The 17,761-nt window shown below is 39.4% G+C and overlaps 1 protein-coding gene across 1 annotated transcript in view; it reads right to left on the reverse strand.

Moving 5' to 3' along the window:
• RAB11FIP2 (RAB11 family interacting protein 2) overlaps window positions 1–15,429 on the reverse strand; it is a 35,667-nt gene extending 20,238 nt beyond the window's left edge. Inside the window, exons 1-3 of the mRNA XM_040563759.1 lie at window positions 14,793–15,429; window positions 2,998–3,440; window positions 1,832–2,294 (exon numbers count right to left, since the gene is read on the reverse strand). Coding sequence (XP_040419693.1) covers window positions 1,832–2,294; window positions 2,998–3,440; window positions 14,793–15,145 — 1,259 coding nt within the window. The 5' untranslated portion in view covers window positions 15,146–15,429. The remainder of the gene's footprint in view (window positions 1–1,831; window positions 2,295–2,997; window positions 3,441–14,792) is intronic.
• Between the last annotated feature and the right edge of the window lie 2,332 nt (window positions 15,430–17,761).

Below are 17,761 nucleotides of genomic sequence, written 5' to 3' on the forward strand. Positions count from 1 at the left end.
CAACAAATCCTCCCCAGATAAAAGGTAAACTTAAACTGTAAACTTATTAAATATGCACATTTTATATTAGTTTCTACTTCAAAAGAAAATCGTTGTACAAGATACATATGACAGAAAGTGAACTTATTGTAAAAGATTCTCATAGACCATAATAGTGGTGCATACAAAAACTGAGAGCTTCTAACAAATTATTGCATGATAGATATTATTTCATAGTAGCTGTCTTATCAATAAGGTCAGAATGTTTACTATTTTTGCTTTTTGAAAATAACAAAATAAACTTTTGATAAGACAAATAGATATGTTTACATAAAAGTCAAGAACTAGTAAAAGAGTCTCATACAAAAGGGGGGAATAAATGACTAGAGTCCTTCTGAAGGGGCACTGTGATGAGCTTTTTAATTACAAAACAAAGAAAAACAGTCCATCATGATTACTGTTTAAGATTTATATTTATCAAGATCTGTTGCATTCAAGAACTTCAGAAGATTTCACTACTTATATCTAGCATCTGCCTGAATAGAAATTTTCATTAAAAAAAAAAAAAGCTATGTAATTTTAATTGTTATTTAAATTACTTCTCCTTAAAGGAGCTTATTTAAATGAAAGTTTAACTTCTGACAAACCAAGCTACATCCTAACCTTACTCTAATCTTCATTAAATAAATAATATTCTAAGACTCTGGCTGTAAACTTGTTATTTAAGTCAGTTGCACTGACTTGTCTTGTAGGAAGCACTAAGAAGATAACTCATTGAAGTCCGTATGAGCTTCTCGCAACTGAATCTTTTCTATAGTTGTTCTATTTCAGTTTATCTAATTCACATCCAAGATTAGTTTTGTTGAGAAAAATGATTATAAGTTTAGAACAGGAGTGCATACATTCAAACCTATGAATAAAATTGAGTTGGGATACAGTAAGACTGATCTATTCTAAAATCTTAAATAACAAGTTAATGAGGAACAAGTTAATTATTTAACTGCTTAAACATATATATTGGATTCAGCATAGGCACTGTGTATGTATGTATGCATATACATATATGTATATATAAGACTATCTTCCTCATTGGTAAACAAAAGCCAGAAGGGAAATGAAATTTTGGATACGACTTTTTTTTTTTTTTTTTTAATTTAAGGAAAACAAGTAAACTGTTGATAAGCAAACAAAGATTAGAATGGATTATTTAAATCAAAGTTTCTTATCATCCCCTGTAACTCAATTCACTTTGCTTAGCATATAAACTGCTGTCTTGTATAAGGCCTTGAATATACATGAACTCAGGAAAGCTACAGTGAGCCAAATGATTTCAAGCATGATAGTGCCCACGCAGATGCTCCCACTTACAAACAGAATGGTCTTCATTTCTTGAGGTTTCACAGACTCTAAACCCATTTTTTTCCCAAGTGGTAAAAAGTAGAGCGTTTGTTATCATTACTCAAATTTTCTTCACCACGTATTTATTCTGTTTCACTTTTCCCTTATACTTAAACCTTTCCCTAGACTTAAAGCATTGTAATAGTTAGTGATGAAAAGCATTGTAATAGTGATGAATGTTCAATGAAAGCAGAAGACTCTCAGGAAGAACCCATTCTGAAGCATGAGCAAGGTTTTCCACAAATGCAAGTACCCAAGAACAGTCAGAGTTCATATTAGCAATATAACTTCTAAATGAAATAAAACTGTATCAGAAGTTGCTAACTTTTACTTAGGAACAGATAAGCAATGATATAAATGTATATAAAGCACAAAGATTGTGTTTCTCAACACTTCGCATTTTCATTTATATAACATATTCAACATATCAGACCAAAGTACAGTAGGAACCTACCTTGAAGATGGCAACATGCTTGTAGGCTTGAAGTTTGTCATAAACGGATTAGTCGACTCATAATCAAAACTCTCCTGATGAGTTTCCCCAAATGCACTGGGTGATTTCAAGTCTGTAGAACTCTCTGATCCCCCATTGCTAAATTTATCTGACCTCCTGCTGTCTTTTTTTCCAGTCACTCTTTCAAAAAGACTCACTTTCTCTTTTTTCTCTTTTTTACTTTCTTTTTTTATTTCGACAGGTTTGGAAAACAGACTTATGTTTTGATCCCATGCTGCTGGGCTTTCTTCAAATGGATTCTTCTGTCTTGGCAGTGTAGCAAATTTCTGGGGTAACGAAGCACTCACATTGGTAAATGGGTCGTTCTGTGCTTCAAGTGCAGTTTCATCAACTGTGCTGTCAAGCTGGTTCATTTTAGAAGTATCGACACTTAATGTCCTTCTATGTGGAGACTTTATACTCCCTGCAAACAATCTGTTATTAGTACATTATCAATGAGATAGCACGGAACACCTTATGACATGCAGAGAATCCATTTTAACTTAGGTCTTGGTTTCCAATTGAGTATTAGTTCAAAACATGCTTGAATAACTAATCTATTTTTAAAAATGAACAGCTGTGGCCTTGACTTGGTGGTTCAGAAACGTTTAAGGAAGCAATAGATACTACAGCATTTTATTTTCTGTGTGAAAATTAGGTTGTACAAACAATACAGCTGTGGCTGGCGTGGCATTCCAGAAAACAGCAGTAGTCTATTGCATAATAACTTTGCACAATGCAAAGTACTTTCAGTTCTTCATATAAATCAGGTTTAAAACTTTGGTGATAGTTTTTAAACTTTTTAAAGACACTTTTATTTTTCAGAAGACATTATTTTCCCTAGAGTTCTTTCTTGAATGCAATGTTTCATTACAACATACTCTTAAATGAGGACATAAGATGAAAAATGATTAATTATCATACATTATGGTTTATAAGTTATTCCTTATGCTCAGAAACAGCATTTATAAGTTACCACCAACTAACAGAAGTGAAAAAATATATATATTATTAACTTTTTAGCCTTGGAATAGCTTCATAAACTAAAGAAACAGACTTTTGAATGTTGTAGTAGCAGAGACTTGTGATTATAATTGCCAAGATTAAGTAGCATGAGTTTTACTTACCACCTTCATCAACCGAACCAAAAGATTCTAGCTGACGCCTGAAGAGATGAGAGTAGCCAACTGTGCCAGATTTTAGTTTTTCTGAGGAGACGTGTGATCCTGTTAAATCTGACATTGAATGAGCTGAAGATAGCCGCTGAGGTCCCAAAAGGAAAGGTTTTTTTGGTTTTGATTTCATTTGTACTTCACCACTACATATCTCTATGTTTGCATCTGGTATGTGAGTACTTGGAATGATTGCAGAGGATGTATCTGAAAACGTCCCATCATTTTTTCGACCCTTCATTTTGTCTTTTAGTTTAGCAAAAGGGGATTTGGTTTTGTCCTTCATTGACAAATCAAACATACTTGCTGTCATGTTATTCCTCATAAACTGAATATTGACCTTTATTTCTCCTCTGTCTTTAGTTCTTTTTCCTTGTCTGGACTCTAGGTGAAACCACCTTAAAGGAGAAAAAGAACAAGTTAAGCTGTGTTTTCCGGAGGCTAGTCATTGAATTCTAGTTAGTTGGTTAATGTCTGGCTAATATAATTAAAAATAGGAAAACCAAATTCCATACCAAAAATCAAAATATTCCTGTATTGAAAAGCTTTTTAGTCCATATTTGTTTCTGAAAGAAGAAACATTTAATAACTAAAGAGGCATGAAGCTCTTTGCACTATTCACTTGTTGCAAGAACCAAAGTCAACTCAGTGGAAGCTTACTAAACTTCATCAAAGCTAATGGGCTCACATCTGCTTACAGATAATTTGTACCTCATTAATTATAGATGCAAACAAATTTTATTGTACTATTAAAGGAACGGTGCTGTTTTTCAAGTAGCCCTTATTTACCTGAGATGCATTAGCCAAATGTTTACTACGTGCCAAGTATTTCATTCATTAACCTATTCTCGTTTGATTTTGCCTCAGTTTATGTGCTAGCAAACGTTTTTCCTCTCTGTCCCTTCCTTCTAACCACTGGTAATGATTCATATCAACTGCACTACCAAGGAAACATCTGAGACCTTGGAATGATTTACAGTCAATCATCATTTTGGTTTTGCAACTGCAACCCCTGCTGACAGCGACAGCATCTCCACAAGCAGTAGTGGCAGAACAGCAAGCACGTAGGGTTGGGTATCTAACACTTGCCCCATCTTTTGCAGGTCACCAACAGGATTAACTTTAGGACTATTTCCACAGGCTTTGGAACCATGTCTCAAACCTCCACTCAAGGCTTTTTCTAAGTATTAAAGTACTCAATGGCTTATTTGGTTGGTACCATGAAGGAAAAGCAATATACCACTTCTCAACCTCCCTGAAAAGTTGGGGAGGAGAGGACAAATCCCCTGAAGGACAAGCTCTTCTACCTGTCTAGAGATGATGCTAAACCTTAAGTCCCAAAAAAGTGCACAAATCCCTCACAATTTATGGAATTACTAATTTCAAAATTCTATAACAATATATGTATTTTAGCTCTGTGCTTACACAAGTTAGACCAGTAAAAAACTCAGCTAAACACGGGAGTAGCAGCATCCCAACAGTTACTGTAAGATGGTTCCGTGTAGTAACGCATTGCCAGGAGCAACGCACGCATCCCAGCACAACAGTACATCATCATGATCAAGTAACTTTTGAACCAGAGACTAAGAAATGAAATTGCCTATCAACGCAGATGCAAAATTGATTATGCAGTTATACATACATTATTCAATACTGCCAAACACACAAAACAAGGTCAGAGAAGGAGAAAAATAGCCCTCAATTTCCTTTCAGATTTCATAAATATTTTTAAAGGTGACAGCTGAAATCAAGTTTTCAGAGAGATATACTATTTTTTGAGTTGAGAAAATACTTTCAAAAGTGACCTTCCAAAGAAATAATGAAAAGGTAAAGAGTATTATGGACTTTATTGTTGCCTTGTGACATCCAAAATGTTTTATGTACCACAGTAAAACAGAATAATTAAGAAATATCAGACACTGTCCTGACACTCCGTCCTGACACTGGACAACACGAACCCAGACCAGCAGATCCAGGAGTTCAAAAAGGACAATTAATGAAGGATGATTAAACTTGCCTCCTAAAAGTTTTCCTTCTGCTGCGAGATAAATTTGCTTATGTATTTTAAATGAAATGCAAAAACTGAAATATGTTAAGTGTCTGAAAAAGATGGATGGTTTTTCCTTTTAGTTAATAAAATTTCACTTCTTGGTAACTGATTCCAGAAACTCTTTAATTCATCTACAGTCTCTAAAGAAAACATACACAGCAGAAACAAGAGTGACTGACTCTCTTTTTTATGATGCATAACATCACAAAAACTGGAAGACAAGATAGGCTGCATCCTTTAAAACTCTTCTTTAAAAGAAATTATGTTCATACGTTCTTTTGTCAAAAAGAGCAATTAAAATACGTGTAACAAGCAAGCAAAGCCCTTGCTTATAGATCTCTACAGATTTTATCTGTGTGAAAGACAAAAAGAAAAAAAAAAAGAGAAAGCCCTGTCCATGATTGCTTACATAGTAAACAAATATATATAAGGCTTATGACTTTTTGACATTCACATTTATTAGCTCACCTAGACAGTAAAGAAACGTTTTCCCTTTCCCTCCCCTCTTATCTCTCAAACAATATTGTATCTCCAGTAAGATTCACGAATGTTCATGTTTCTAGTTAGAAATAACTGAAACTTTACACACGTATGACACACGCTAACTTGTTTTAGAACAATATCAAGACATAAATTCTTCAGCTTTTGGTGTGTTGAAGAAAGACTTTTCATTTAAAACTTAATTCAGCCCAATTATTTACATTCTTATCATGAATTAACAAGTACTCCGTGTCGCTATCAGCACTCCCCCACTAATGGCATACCTACACATACTGTTTTGACATTCACCAGGTCTGAAGGAGAGAATTTCGGTACACAGCTCATACATCGACATCTGTGGATTGTACGTTTGTTTTCAAAGCAGACTTTGAAGAACTTTACACCAAAACTAAGTTCAGCTGGGAAAACAAAGAAACTCTCCTTACCCTAGTGAGACGGAGATGCACGAGGGACTGGACCTTGTACCTGGTGGGACCAGGCTCAACGCTACTTCTGATTCCAATAGAATTTAATCATAAACTTTTTACTCTAGCTAAATTCCTCTGGACTTCAGTGGAATTTCTATTTGAAGAATGATTGCTAGATCAGGTCTGTGTATAAAACACATACATTTAATTTTTATAGGCATTTCAAGGAGGGTTTTTTTTTGTTACCTTGGAGAGTTTATCTTGATTAACTTACAATGAAGGTTCCATATGCTTCAGCTCATAACAGGACAATATGAGAAGCAGACTCGATGATTTTCTTCAAATTCAAAGGCAAATAATTATTTTTTTAAACAGATGAGAACAAATGCAAGCAATGCATTTGCGTGGAGCTGCACGTGAATAAGCAACTGAGTCTGTAAATGTTTCTTATTAGAATCTGTTTCTACAACACATGGGCGTGAGCAACAAATAGAAAAACAGTGCTGTACATAATAGAAAAAAGAATTGGAAAATGAAGTCCACTGTTTTCAGATAACATTTTGATCTTAAAATACTAAATTCCACTATACCACTGCCAATTTTAAAAATTGTAATGTATTATAAAAGCCAATAAAACTTGCTATTTTGGTTTTGTTTACAGTACTTTTAGCCACAATAAATGCTCCATTTGTCAAGCTGCCATAAGCTTATTCTATAGAAAGCCTGAACAAAGTAGGAAAATAGCCAATAACATACACGAACAAAACAGGGTGGCTTTTACGAGAGCAGATGCCCTTTTATTTAATAACCAAATATTACATCCAGTCTTGCAGACAGTCTTTATTTAAACAGACCTTGTACAAAGTCTGGCAAATTTTCTCAACTTCAAAGGAAGCCCTACTGCCTCCTGAATCACATTCATACTTCTTGCTCTCACCTTCCAATGTTCTGTAGGACAACATCCTCCATACACCTTCTAATTTCTTCTTCTCCCCTATGGTTTCCATCAGAAGAACCATTGCTTCTTTTTCTCATATGGTTTTGAGTGTGCTAATGGGCTTTCCCTGTCTTGCACAGGTTTCTGATCATTTTTATTTTGTAAGTATTATATAAACTGTCAGTCTACACGCTGGCAATTTTTTGAACACATAAAGAGATCAAGATTCATGGCGGAATAGGAAAAATCCTGTTGCGCAGCCCGCCCTGAAAAACAAAGCCCCGATCTGAAGAAACGTGGCAATCTTCTAACCATGACAAAATTACTTAATTTTGGCCACACCTACAATTAGGGGTGGAAAAAGAAAGCTCCCTTATTTCTGGGAGAGACACTAACAATCTTCTTCATATTATTAAAGAAAATTGTATGGTATGAGCAGCACTGAATCCTGCACCTTAGGAAAGGCAGACAGGAAGAGTAAAGGAGAAAAGTGAAGTAAGGTACTATTAATAAGTTACAAAAAATCTAGTCTGCTTAATTCCACCCAAATAACTAGTGATCTACAAATATTTGTATTTTCAACACAATTTCTTCAACTGTTCTTTTATTCCCCTTTTGCTGATTTCATTTTCTTTCCATGTACTCGGTTTTCCAACTCACTCTTGCTTACCTCTACTACTCCCATTATTCTTCATCCTATATTCAACAAATATTTTGAAAACAGTATCTTATTTCTCCCCTACTAACAGCAGGAAGCTGATGTCATGGTGTCTTACCCTCAAACACTGCCATGGAATTTGACTGTTCCAAGACTTGGTCCTCTCTCTTGTTTTAAGAAGTATCACTCAAGCTATTCTGCTCAATATGTGACTAACAGTATGGGCATGAAAAATCACCATCTATTTTAATTATATACAACTTTATAAGCCTCCAAAACCACTGGATACCTATCTACCAACTTCAACAGGCATTAGAAGTCTTCTAGCCAGCACATTCAACCTGTGTGTGAAAGAGAGGATCTTCTGACTCAGTTTCCTTGCCAGTGCTGAAGATGGGAGCAAAAAAAGGAATTTTCCCCCTCATTTCGCTGCTTCGCAAATATGGCATTCTGCTTTCACTCCATAAATACCTACTGAGTTGATCTAATATCCCTTTGCTGTAATTTTTAGTTGCAATCAAACATTTTTGCAAAATCCTGATTTTAATTGTGAAATTACTGAATGAATTCTGTTTCTAACCTTGATTTTATGGCTAAAACCAGTAGCCTGATCTGGTAAGTGACTTTACTCTGCTATGCAGTTATGAGGAGGTCAGTAGATACTTATAAAACTACCCCTAAAAACACCACCAAAATCCCAGTGACAGAACATGCCCACCAGCCATCACGAGAAGGAACTACTTCACGTTAGATTACATTTGTCTGAGTTAGATACGCTGAAGAAATTTACTCCACTAAATCTCAGTAACATAAATGTCCTCAGCTAATGGCTAAAAAGCAGCATCCAAAGCCCAGACTTGTCTAGCATGTTCATTAGCAGCAAACGCACTTAAAAAAAATGCAGAAGGTATTTTTTCCCAGTAAGCCACTCGGATACTGAAGAGTCTTACCCAAAAGGCGGAAAAGTAGGAAAATTAAGGCAAGGGACTGAGCCCAGCCTCCATAGCGCATGAGGGGAAATGAAGAAGAAAATGGATTATTTATTAAGATAAGTGATGACATTCACAAAGATGAATACTATTACTTTCTGGAAGCCAACCGAAATGAGATATACAAAGTAGAGCTTAAAAATAAATATTACAGACTGACATTGTAACACCACAAAACATATGGGAGCTGACGCATATTACAATACCCGTACAAAGGGGTTAGCTAACATCAGCTGGAATCAAAGTAATTAAACCGGTCTTTGTTTACACTATTTATTGTTTTGGCTGAAGACTGTGTGTGAAAACTTTTATTTCAGAAACAAAATAAGTGAAGGTATGAGGATTAAGGCGAGTTATTTCACTTGTGTGTGTGGAAGCATGCGTGTGCACAGAAACCGGAGCACAGAAGTATTGCAGTCCAGATGGCACTCAGGCTCTGAGTCAGAATTATGACTTATTCGGGATATACGCTCACAGTTGTTGTCGAAACCTAAATGCTGGGCATATTGCTAGCTGATTTTAAAATATTGCTACGTTCAATCTACAGCTGGGCTCCACTTTTTGGTTTTCCCCATAAGCAGCTTTTTCTTCTGTTTGTTCTCCACTACTAACTTTCCTCCTCCTTTTTGTTTTGTTTGTTTGTTTGTTTCCTGAGTGCTACCATGAAAGCAACAGAGCAAATCCATATGGATCCTCCACGCTGCTTATTCTTTTTGTACCTTTGAGAAATTTTGTAATTACCACTCTTCCCACTTTTGACTAGAGCAGAATGAGTTTTTCTCTCTTGCTTTAACCACAACATTTTGATAATTTATGTTACAGCCTGCCATTTCCACTAAAATTTAAGACTGTAAAATGAGCCAGAATGCATTGTTCTGGTTTGAAATAAACGTAAGGCTCAAAATTAGTAAATAATATTTATTATGTTTTGTTATGTTTTATTATAAAAGTGTTCCTTGATGAGCTCTGAGCCCCCCACAATCATGCTTTCTGTTTATTCACAGTTGTTTGCTGACTCGATCCAAGCTGCACTGGAAGCCTGCCTCCTGCTCACGCTGCTGCAGATGAGAGAGGACAGGGCAGAGGCAAGGGAAGGGGGGAACCTTTCCATATAAGAGGGTGGCTGACGAGAAGGAATTCACATTAATTTGGAGGAAGTCACAACATTTTCCTCTTTCAGGAAGCTCAGCAGTTATAAGGAGAAGCACGTACGTTAATGTGAAGTGGTATTGATCGAGGTCAATCTTCAATTTTTGTGATTCGCTTCATGAGAAGTTGTTTGTGACTCTTTTGTATGGCCAACGTACACAGCGGACAAACATCTTAGATAATGCCAAGACTCCTTTACTGTACTCTGCTCAGATAAACATTTTTGTCAATACTGCTGCAATTTGACGGTGTGGAGAGGAGGCTGAGGTATTACAGAAACCAGGGAGAAGGGGAAATAAGTCACATACCAAAAATGTCTCCTCCAAAAAAAAAAAATCTTTAAGAAATAACTCTACTATGGCCTGCCCCCTCTAGATTTACCCTTCCAGAGAAGTGTTGCACCTTAAATCAGCTGAAGGTATAATAAAATTAGCTCTCCAGGAAGGCTAATAAAGGAATGGACAATAAATAATGGGGAATTAGAGGACAACAAGGACCAAATGAATGCTGATGAAATAAGTAATATCATGGTGAAAGCTAATGAAAATTCTTTTTTCTGTTGTGCTCATTTAGCACACAGGAGGAGAAATAAACACAACACTAAGCAGTCATTAAGAAAGCTACTGAAAAATACTGCAGTAAATTGAGTCAGTAAATGGGTATTTTTTACTCCATAGTAATTCAAAAATGTGTTTTGATGTTACACATTGTCAGATCACCAGCAGTATTAAGGCAACTATGAATTATAACTGAATCGAAATAATTACAAAAATATACATACACTTTAAAACACAGTCACCCGTCGTCATTTAAATTTAACTGCGAGAGCAGAAGAGTTGCATTTGTTCTAGAATAGCAGGCCAAAAAAAAAAAGCAATGTATTTACCAGTATGAACAAAAAGGAAAATGGGGATTTTACTGCAAAAAAAATTAAACTATGGTAGAAATCTAAGATCAGAAGAATTATGCTCAATATACCTCCAATGAAGCTGTATCTCCCAAGTTTCTCAAACAGTTAAACTCACTAAAAACTCCCGACATCTGGAGCCTAGTTTTCAAGCCTGGAGAAATGAACAGAAAGAGTAAAAAGAGCCTGCCCATTTCTAATTACAGCAGACTCGCCAGAGAGGCAAATTTACAAAGCTACCACGATGCAATGGGCACTTTTTTTTTTTTTCCACAAAGGCAGAAAGAAAATGAACTAGGGTCCTGCAGATGCTTTGGCTGAGGTCTCTGGAAGAAACCTAGCAAATGACCATCTGAGCTGCATCTGGATCTAACCGTTCCAGGAATTTTCACTTTTAAGAAATTGAAAAATCATTGGTTTTAGGAAGAAAAAGGACATTGCTAGATGGTGTATACAGAACTTTCACTATCAAATTATACTAAATCATTGCTTTGTTTCATTAAACCCTGTGCCAGAGCAAGTTTCTTAGAACACCAGACACGCAAATCTTATCGTGAGGCCTCTGCCTAAAAACTTTACTGCAGAAAGTATTTTTCTTAAGGTGTCCCAAGCAACAAACAAAAAGCATTATACATAGAAAAAAAAAAAAAAAAAAGGGAGTATTTTTCTCTGGCATGTTTTTCAAGCTGCAGTGAATCTGTAAGGGTATTTCTTCCAAATTATCAAATATTAATTTTTTTTTTTTAAAAGATACAAAGAGCTGAATGTCACACACCTCGTCCTCTTCCTAGGAATTCAAAATCAGCTGGTAGCCTTCACTTCTCATACCTCCTCACTAAGAAAGCACTAGGGAATTGCTGACAGGGTTCAGCATTGTGTAGAATATTAAATATCTTTTTTGCAATACCCTGGTGACTCTTGAGTCTGTCTCTTACAGCACCATATGTACAGCTGTGTTGGAAAGAGGAAGCTATTAAATATATTAAAAAGTAGAAATATTACCAATAGACACTTCATCAAATAACTGGATCTCATTCATCCCCAAACAAAGCAAGAAATGTTAAGGTTACATCAACATAACAAAATAACTCTGGATTTAATAACACCACAAGCCTGTTGAACATATTTGAAAGTAAAAACGTTGCTTAATAAAACAGATTAGTGTTTCTGAAACAATGAATATAGCTTTCAACCATCAAATGCTTCGGTAATAAAGACATTGGACTCGGTCTTGAAAGGTACTGGGTATCTCAGTTCCCACACCACAGTCACAGCTAGATGGTCTTCAGGTCCAAATATATCACTCTTAGTTTACTGCCAACTTAGGACTACGAATATTTTGTACCAAAAAGGATTTAATAAAAGGAAAAAAAAAAAAGAAAGCATTTTTTTGAGATCACATTTGTGAGCATTTTCTTGAAAGTTTGCCCCCCTCTCACATACACTTTCACACGTTCAAATACTGCATCCACATCTCCAGCTAACGCTTATGGGAAACAGCAACAGCAGACATGCGTTCACAAAGGCATAAAAGGAGACAACCACAATAACTTTTAAAAAACATCTAAATGCTTAAGGACCACGTTATTTTTTTTCCAAAACGATTTTCCAAGGGACACATTTTACTTGGTTTCTAAGCATATAAAGACCACAATAGGAAAGTGGATTTTCAATGGCTCCTACCTCGTAAGAGTTTAAATCAGCAGTCAGAGAGCACGTGCTGCCAAAACTCCAAGCAACCATCTAGCCGCACTTTTACACGCAAGACTTTTACAAGTAGGGCTGTTAGGCTCTAGAAGCCTAACACCCATCAACTTCTAATAAGATCTGCAATCTTAAATGCTCAAGTAACTCCTGAAAAGAGGACTTAGGATGTTTGTAAAAGTTTCCCAACGGTCCCCTGTCTGGTGAAGCATAGCTCGCAGGCAGCGCGGAGCGCTCTCGGGAGCCCTCGCGTTTTCAGTGGTGGTCTGGGGAAGCATCGCTGCACATTTACGTAGCAGGAGTTCTTCTCTCACACTTCAGAGAAAGAAATGAAAGAACAACGAACACATATGAAACCAGGCTAAGCACAACTTCATGTAAAAAATACTGGCAGGATCTGAATATTTATTGAACTGACAAGGACTATGTTAATTTTGCCAGTTACGAGTTCTTGAGATAATTTTTTAACACTCCAACACTATTTTTACTAAAATTAATGCAGAAGTGTCTGGATCCCCAAAGGGAAATAGGTTTTCTTATTCACAGTAATACATGAATAATTTACATATTTTCCTACAGTTCGTGAATACATATTTTTATCTAGTTTGACAAAGTTTTCACATTTAGTAGCATTTTTACGTCATTCATTCACCTTTTTCTTGCAGAGCAGCTAGGTGTTTAACCTAAAGCAGTTGTCTACTGACTTCCAAGATAATTACGGCTGATGATTAAAAGAATATTTAAGATCCATGTCTGAAGAGCACTGAAACTTTTTGAACCAAGCGTAAACAGAAAGACTCTAAGGCTAGAGGCATTAACATGTATTGCAAAAAGATAACTGTACCGCTACTGGTTTGCCCTATCTTTTTAAGATAAGCAAATAAAAGGTGTATTACTTTGCACTACAGACCCAGAAGAGATTTTTTATGGACATGTTGTTCCCTGTTATGTGGTTAGGGAACATACTGTTTTGTTAAAAATTCAGTTAAAAGAAAAGAAAAAAAAAAACACAAAGCTAAGACAGCTTTGACCTGTCTTTGGTGCTCCTTCAACCTCAACCACCACTCCACATAAGCGGAACCAGGTTTTGAGATGGTTTTCAGGCTCTGATCAACAAGATCTGGCTAGTGTTGCTGCACTGACTGCCGCCTCCAACTGTCTGCTCCGACTCTGCTGGAGGTTGACGCCTCCACAGCACAGTCAGCAAAAGATAAACGATGCCAGAGTCTTAGTCACTGATGCAAAGTCCACCATCTCACCATAAACCACCACCTCTAGCAGAAGAAATACCTCTAACAGAAAAAATGTCTAACATTGGTTTTACCAGCTGAGGTTTGGGTACAGGTTCCTTTCTACTCTACTGATGAGAGATGAAGGAAGAAAGATATCTGGGGCAGGAACTTCTTAACTGCTGCAGAACATCTTTGACCACGCACAGCTTGCTTAGAGGTCTCTCCATGCTGTTCTTGTACACCTTCTGTGGGACAAATCTAGCTAAACCAGACATAAATAATATAGTCACAAGCATGCTAGCAGTACCCTTACACCTATACAGTTATTCCCATACACTTTGGAGGATAAATCACACTGGCACCAGACATCTTTGTGCAACCATTCCCTCACTAGAGATGCTAACAATTCTACTAGTTTAGCTAAAAAAACAGACTCGTAACAACAAGTTAGATACATTTACTGCTCAGTCTAATAAATCGTTGTGATGCTTTTTTTTAAAATTATATTTTTATTTTTTGCATTCTAGTGACTGAATTTGCTGGCAAACAACATTTTTACTTGAAAAGTATTCTGTAGGTAATGATGGAGGCTACTACAATGGCAGAAATTTCTCTTCTGTCTTCTCTGTAGAGGCCTGCTTGCAGGATCGTGGCCTAAGACTAATCAGGATCAGAAAACTACCATACTGTTGTGGGTAGCCTTCATTAAGTCACAGTTCATTGACCACTAAAACATAAATATAAAATATTTAAAGACACTTGGTTGCAGCGATTGAAGAAAAACATTTTTAGAGGGAATGACACCAGGCTTCAACAGAGCCTGAGTTTCATACATGGTTCAAACAGGTACAAGCTGAATGGGGATATTGCCTTTAGCAGAACAAAAAAAGAAATCATTTAGAAAAACAGACTGTAATGAGCTCGTGTTGCACACAATAATCTGTCAAAAAGTGTTAATGTTATTGACAGCCCTGCCCTGCGCTGGGTGACCACTATGATTTCCGTAAACTTCTCTGTGGAAGAGGTCAGTCCCCAATGACATAACTGTATATGCCTGGGGCTTTCAACACACCAGAGAAGAAAGAAATGCCCTAATTTCATTTCAAAATTCCTTAATCACAAGGCTTCTATTTCCCATCCCCCCTCCAAAGTGCATGCATACAAGGAATACAAGTTATAATGAGAAAACAAACAAAACCAAACAACCGTCACTTACTCTGTTTTCCTCCTTTGCTTGTCCTCAAATATATCGTTCAGACTGATTGCCACCTGGCCCAAAAACTTGTCCAGCCCCACCAGCGACCTGTGCATGACAATCAGGTACAGGATGTATCTTTCTGGATTCTCCTGCATGAGTAATCCGGGCAGCTCGAAAGAGGCCTCCTCTTTCCATACTGGATCCAGGGTCTTCTCGGCTACCGAGGTGGAGTACTTCTCCTTGCCCAGCTGTATGATAGTGTAAGCGTCGTTGGTGCCACCTTTGCCTTTGGGCTTCAGACCTTTGGCTTGAAGAACCGTGACTTGCACGTGAGTTGGGAACCACTTCTGGGCTTGCTCTGCCAGCATCATCTTTGAAGCAGCAATACCCGAGTCCGCGACTCTCCGTCAGGGCACTTACAGCGGGGACACCTGTCAGCCTCAGGGCGCTCTTCCCCCAGCACTTCTGCCTACGGCTGCCACTGACCGGCCCCCGGCAGCCCTACCGGTGGCTCCATCCTACGCCCTACCGGCTCCCGCTCTCCCTATTCCCGTCCCTTCGGCCCGCCGACACCTCTTCCTCCCCTCCACGGCCCCCAGCTTCTTCCGGGGCCGCCCGGCGCTGCCCGGGGCCCGGCTCCCCGCCCGCCCGCTCCCGGCCGGCCCCGCCGCCCGCAGGGCATCCCCCGGCCCCGGGCCCGCCTCAGCCCCCCTCGCCCGGGCCGGGCTCAGCCGCGGCGCGGGGCCCCCGCAGGCCTCCCCCGGCCCCTTACGGTCTCGGTGCTGCCTGAGGGCGGCGGGCAGAGCCGCGGGGCCGGGCCGGCGCTGCCCCGCCGCCGCCTCAGCCTCTCGCCGCGCTCCCCCCGGCCTGACGGGCCTGGCGGGCCGGCTCCGCCGCTTCCGCCTTCCCCATGCTGCCGGCGGCGGCGGCGGTCAGAGGGCAGAGGGCAGGGTTCGCCCCCTCCCAGCCGCCGCCACCGCCACAGCCGGGCGGTGCCTCCCCTTCTCCTTCTCCTTCCCCGCCGGCCGTGGCCGGGCTGAGAGGAGCGGGGGGCCGGGCCCGGTGCCGCCCGGGCGCCCGGCTGCGGGCCGGGGGGACTTCACCTGCATCAGCCCGGGGAAGGCTTCTCACGGGGGGCTGAGGAGGAGCGGGCTCGCAGGCCAGCCCCAGCCCGGCTTGTCCTGCTGCAGGCTGCTTGGGGAAGTCCTGGAACTTTTGCTCCTTAATTTTTTCCTACCCCACCCTGACAAGTGTATTTAACTTAAATGAGGAAGCAAAGATAGCTGGCAGACGTTTTGAGGGCACAGTTTTGTTGATGTTACACACCTGGAGTCAATGGGTGTTTGTGCACATGCACCTGCAAGCAGAGTCACAGGCATTAACTTCACTTCTGCAAAAAAAACAGAAGCCCCCACACACAGTATCGGTTGCCAGGGTCTGTATCCCACCCATGTAAACCACAGCAAGCAGACATATCAGCAGCCCAGTCAGATAATACTTCATCCACCACCCCTCACTCACGAGTCCCCAGCCTGTGGCCCACGGGTTAGTGAGCAACAAAAGCTTGGGAGACCTTCTCCTGCTGCTCTGAGCTACAGGAAATTAAAAAGCTAAAGTTGAAGGCCATTAGGGAGAGTAAAGTATGATGTTGCCCACAACACATAACGCTGAGCGAGTTATTGTCCAGGGTCAAAAAAGGTTGGGGATCGCTGGTCTGCACATAGTCATTAGTTTCCCTTTACAAGCTGAGCCTAGGCTCATGTTATCTCTAACAGTTTAAATAACTACTTGGATGACCCTTAAGTTTTGACTGTGAACTGGATATTTGTCTGCACGCTCTGATAATTAATATGGTGCTGGCATGTAGTTCCTCTTCCTCATCATATCTGCTTTTTGTTCATGTTGGAAGATAGTCCAGTTGGAAATGATAACTTCAGAACATTTCTTGGGATCATACTTAGACAAAAGCATATAAATGAGTTAACTAGGGTAGTGGTTTCTTGAAGAGTATGAATGCTATAATTATCTGCCTTGGTTTGGTATTGGTGAGTGTTGTGGTTTAACCCAGCAGGCAGCTCAGTACCACACAGCCTCTCACTCACTCTCCCCAAGTGGGATGGGGAGAGAATCAGAAAGGCAAAAGTGCGAGAAGTCATGGGTTGAGGATAAAGACAGTGTACTCAGTAAAGCAAAAGCTGTGCACAAGCAAAGCAAAACAAGGAATTCATTCACTACTTCCCATCAGCAGGCGCATTCAGCCACTTCAAGGAAAGCAGACCTCATCACACATAATGGTTTCATGGAAAGACAAACGTCATCGTTCCAAATGTCCCCCACTTCCTCCTCCTTTACCCCTGCTGTTATTGCTGAGCATGATACCATAAGGTATGGGACATCCCTTTGGCCAGCCTGGGCCAGCTGTCCTGGCTGTGTCCCCTCACAGCTCCTGGTGCACCCCCAGCCCAAGGCTGGCCGTGCAGAAAGTCCTTGCCTCTGTGTAAGCACTGCTGTGCAACAACTAAACATCGGTGTGTTATCACCACTGTTTTCATCAAAAATCCAAAATACAACTTCATTTGAGCCTCTACAAAGAAAATTAACTCTATCCCAGAAAAAAAAAAAAAAAAAAAAAGACAATATCCACCCCTTATTCCATACCACTTAAGCCATGCTCAGGTCCCACACTTTCCTATACATCCTCATTAATCACCACTCTTCAATTAATACACTGATATTCCCTTAGTCTGTAGACCACCCCAGTGAAATGTCCATAAAATATCCAAGGAATTTTTTTAATCCATGACTTAGCTTTTATCTGTTATGGTAGTTGCTCAAGACAGGAGAAGCAGTATGTTGTGTGGAATTACTGGTCACCAAAGCCATCTCGGGTCAGGTCACTTGCTCCACTGCTTGTGAGGCTCATCCTCCAACATTTCAAGTGATTCCTGCTATAGGACTTCCCATAACATGCAACTCAGAGTTACAAT

The sequence above is a fragment of the Cygnus olor genome, chromosome 7, assembly GCF_009769625.2.
Source record: "Cygnus olor isolate bCygOlo1 chromosome 7, bCygOlo1.pri.v2, whole genome shotgun sequence".
NCBI classification, from domain to species: Eukaryota; Metazoa; Chordata; class Aves; order Anseriformes; family Anatidae; genus Cygnus; species Cygnus olor.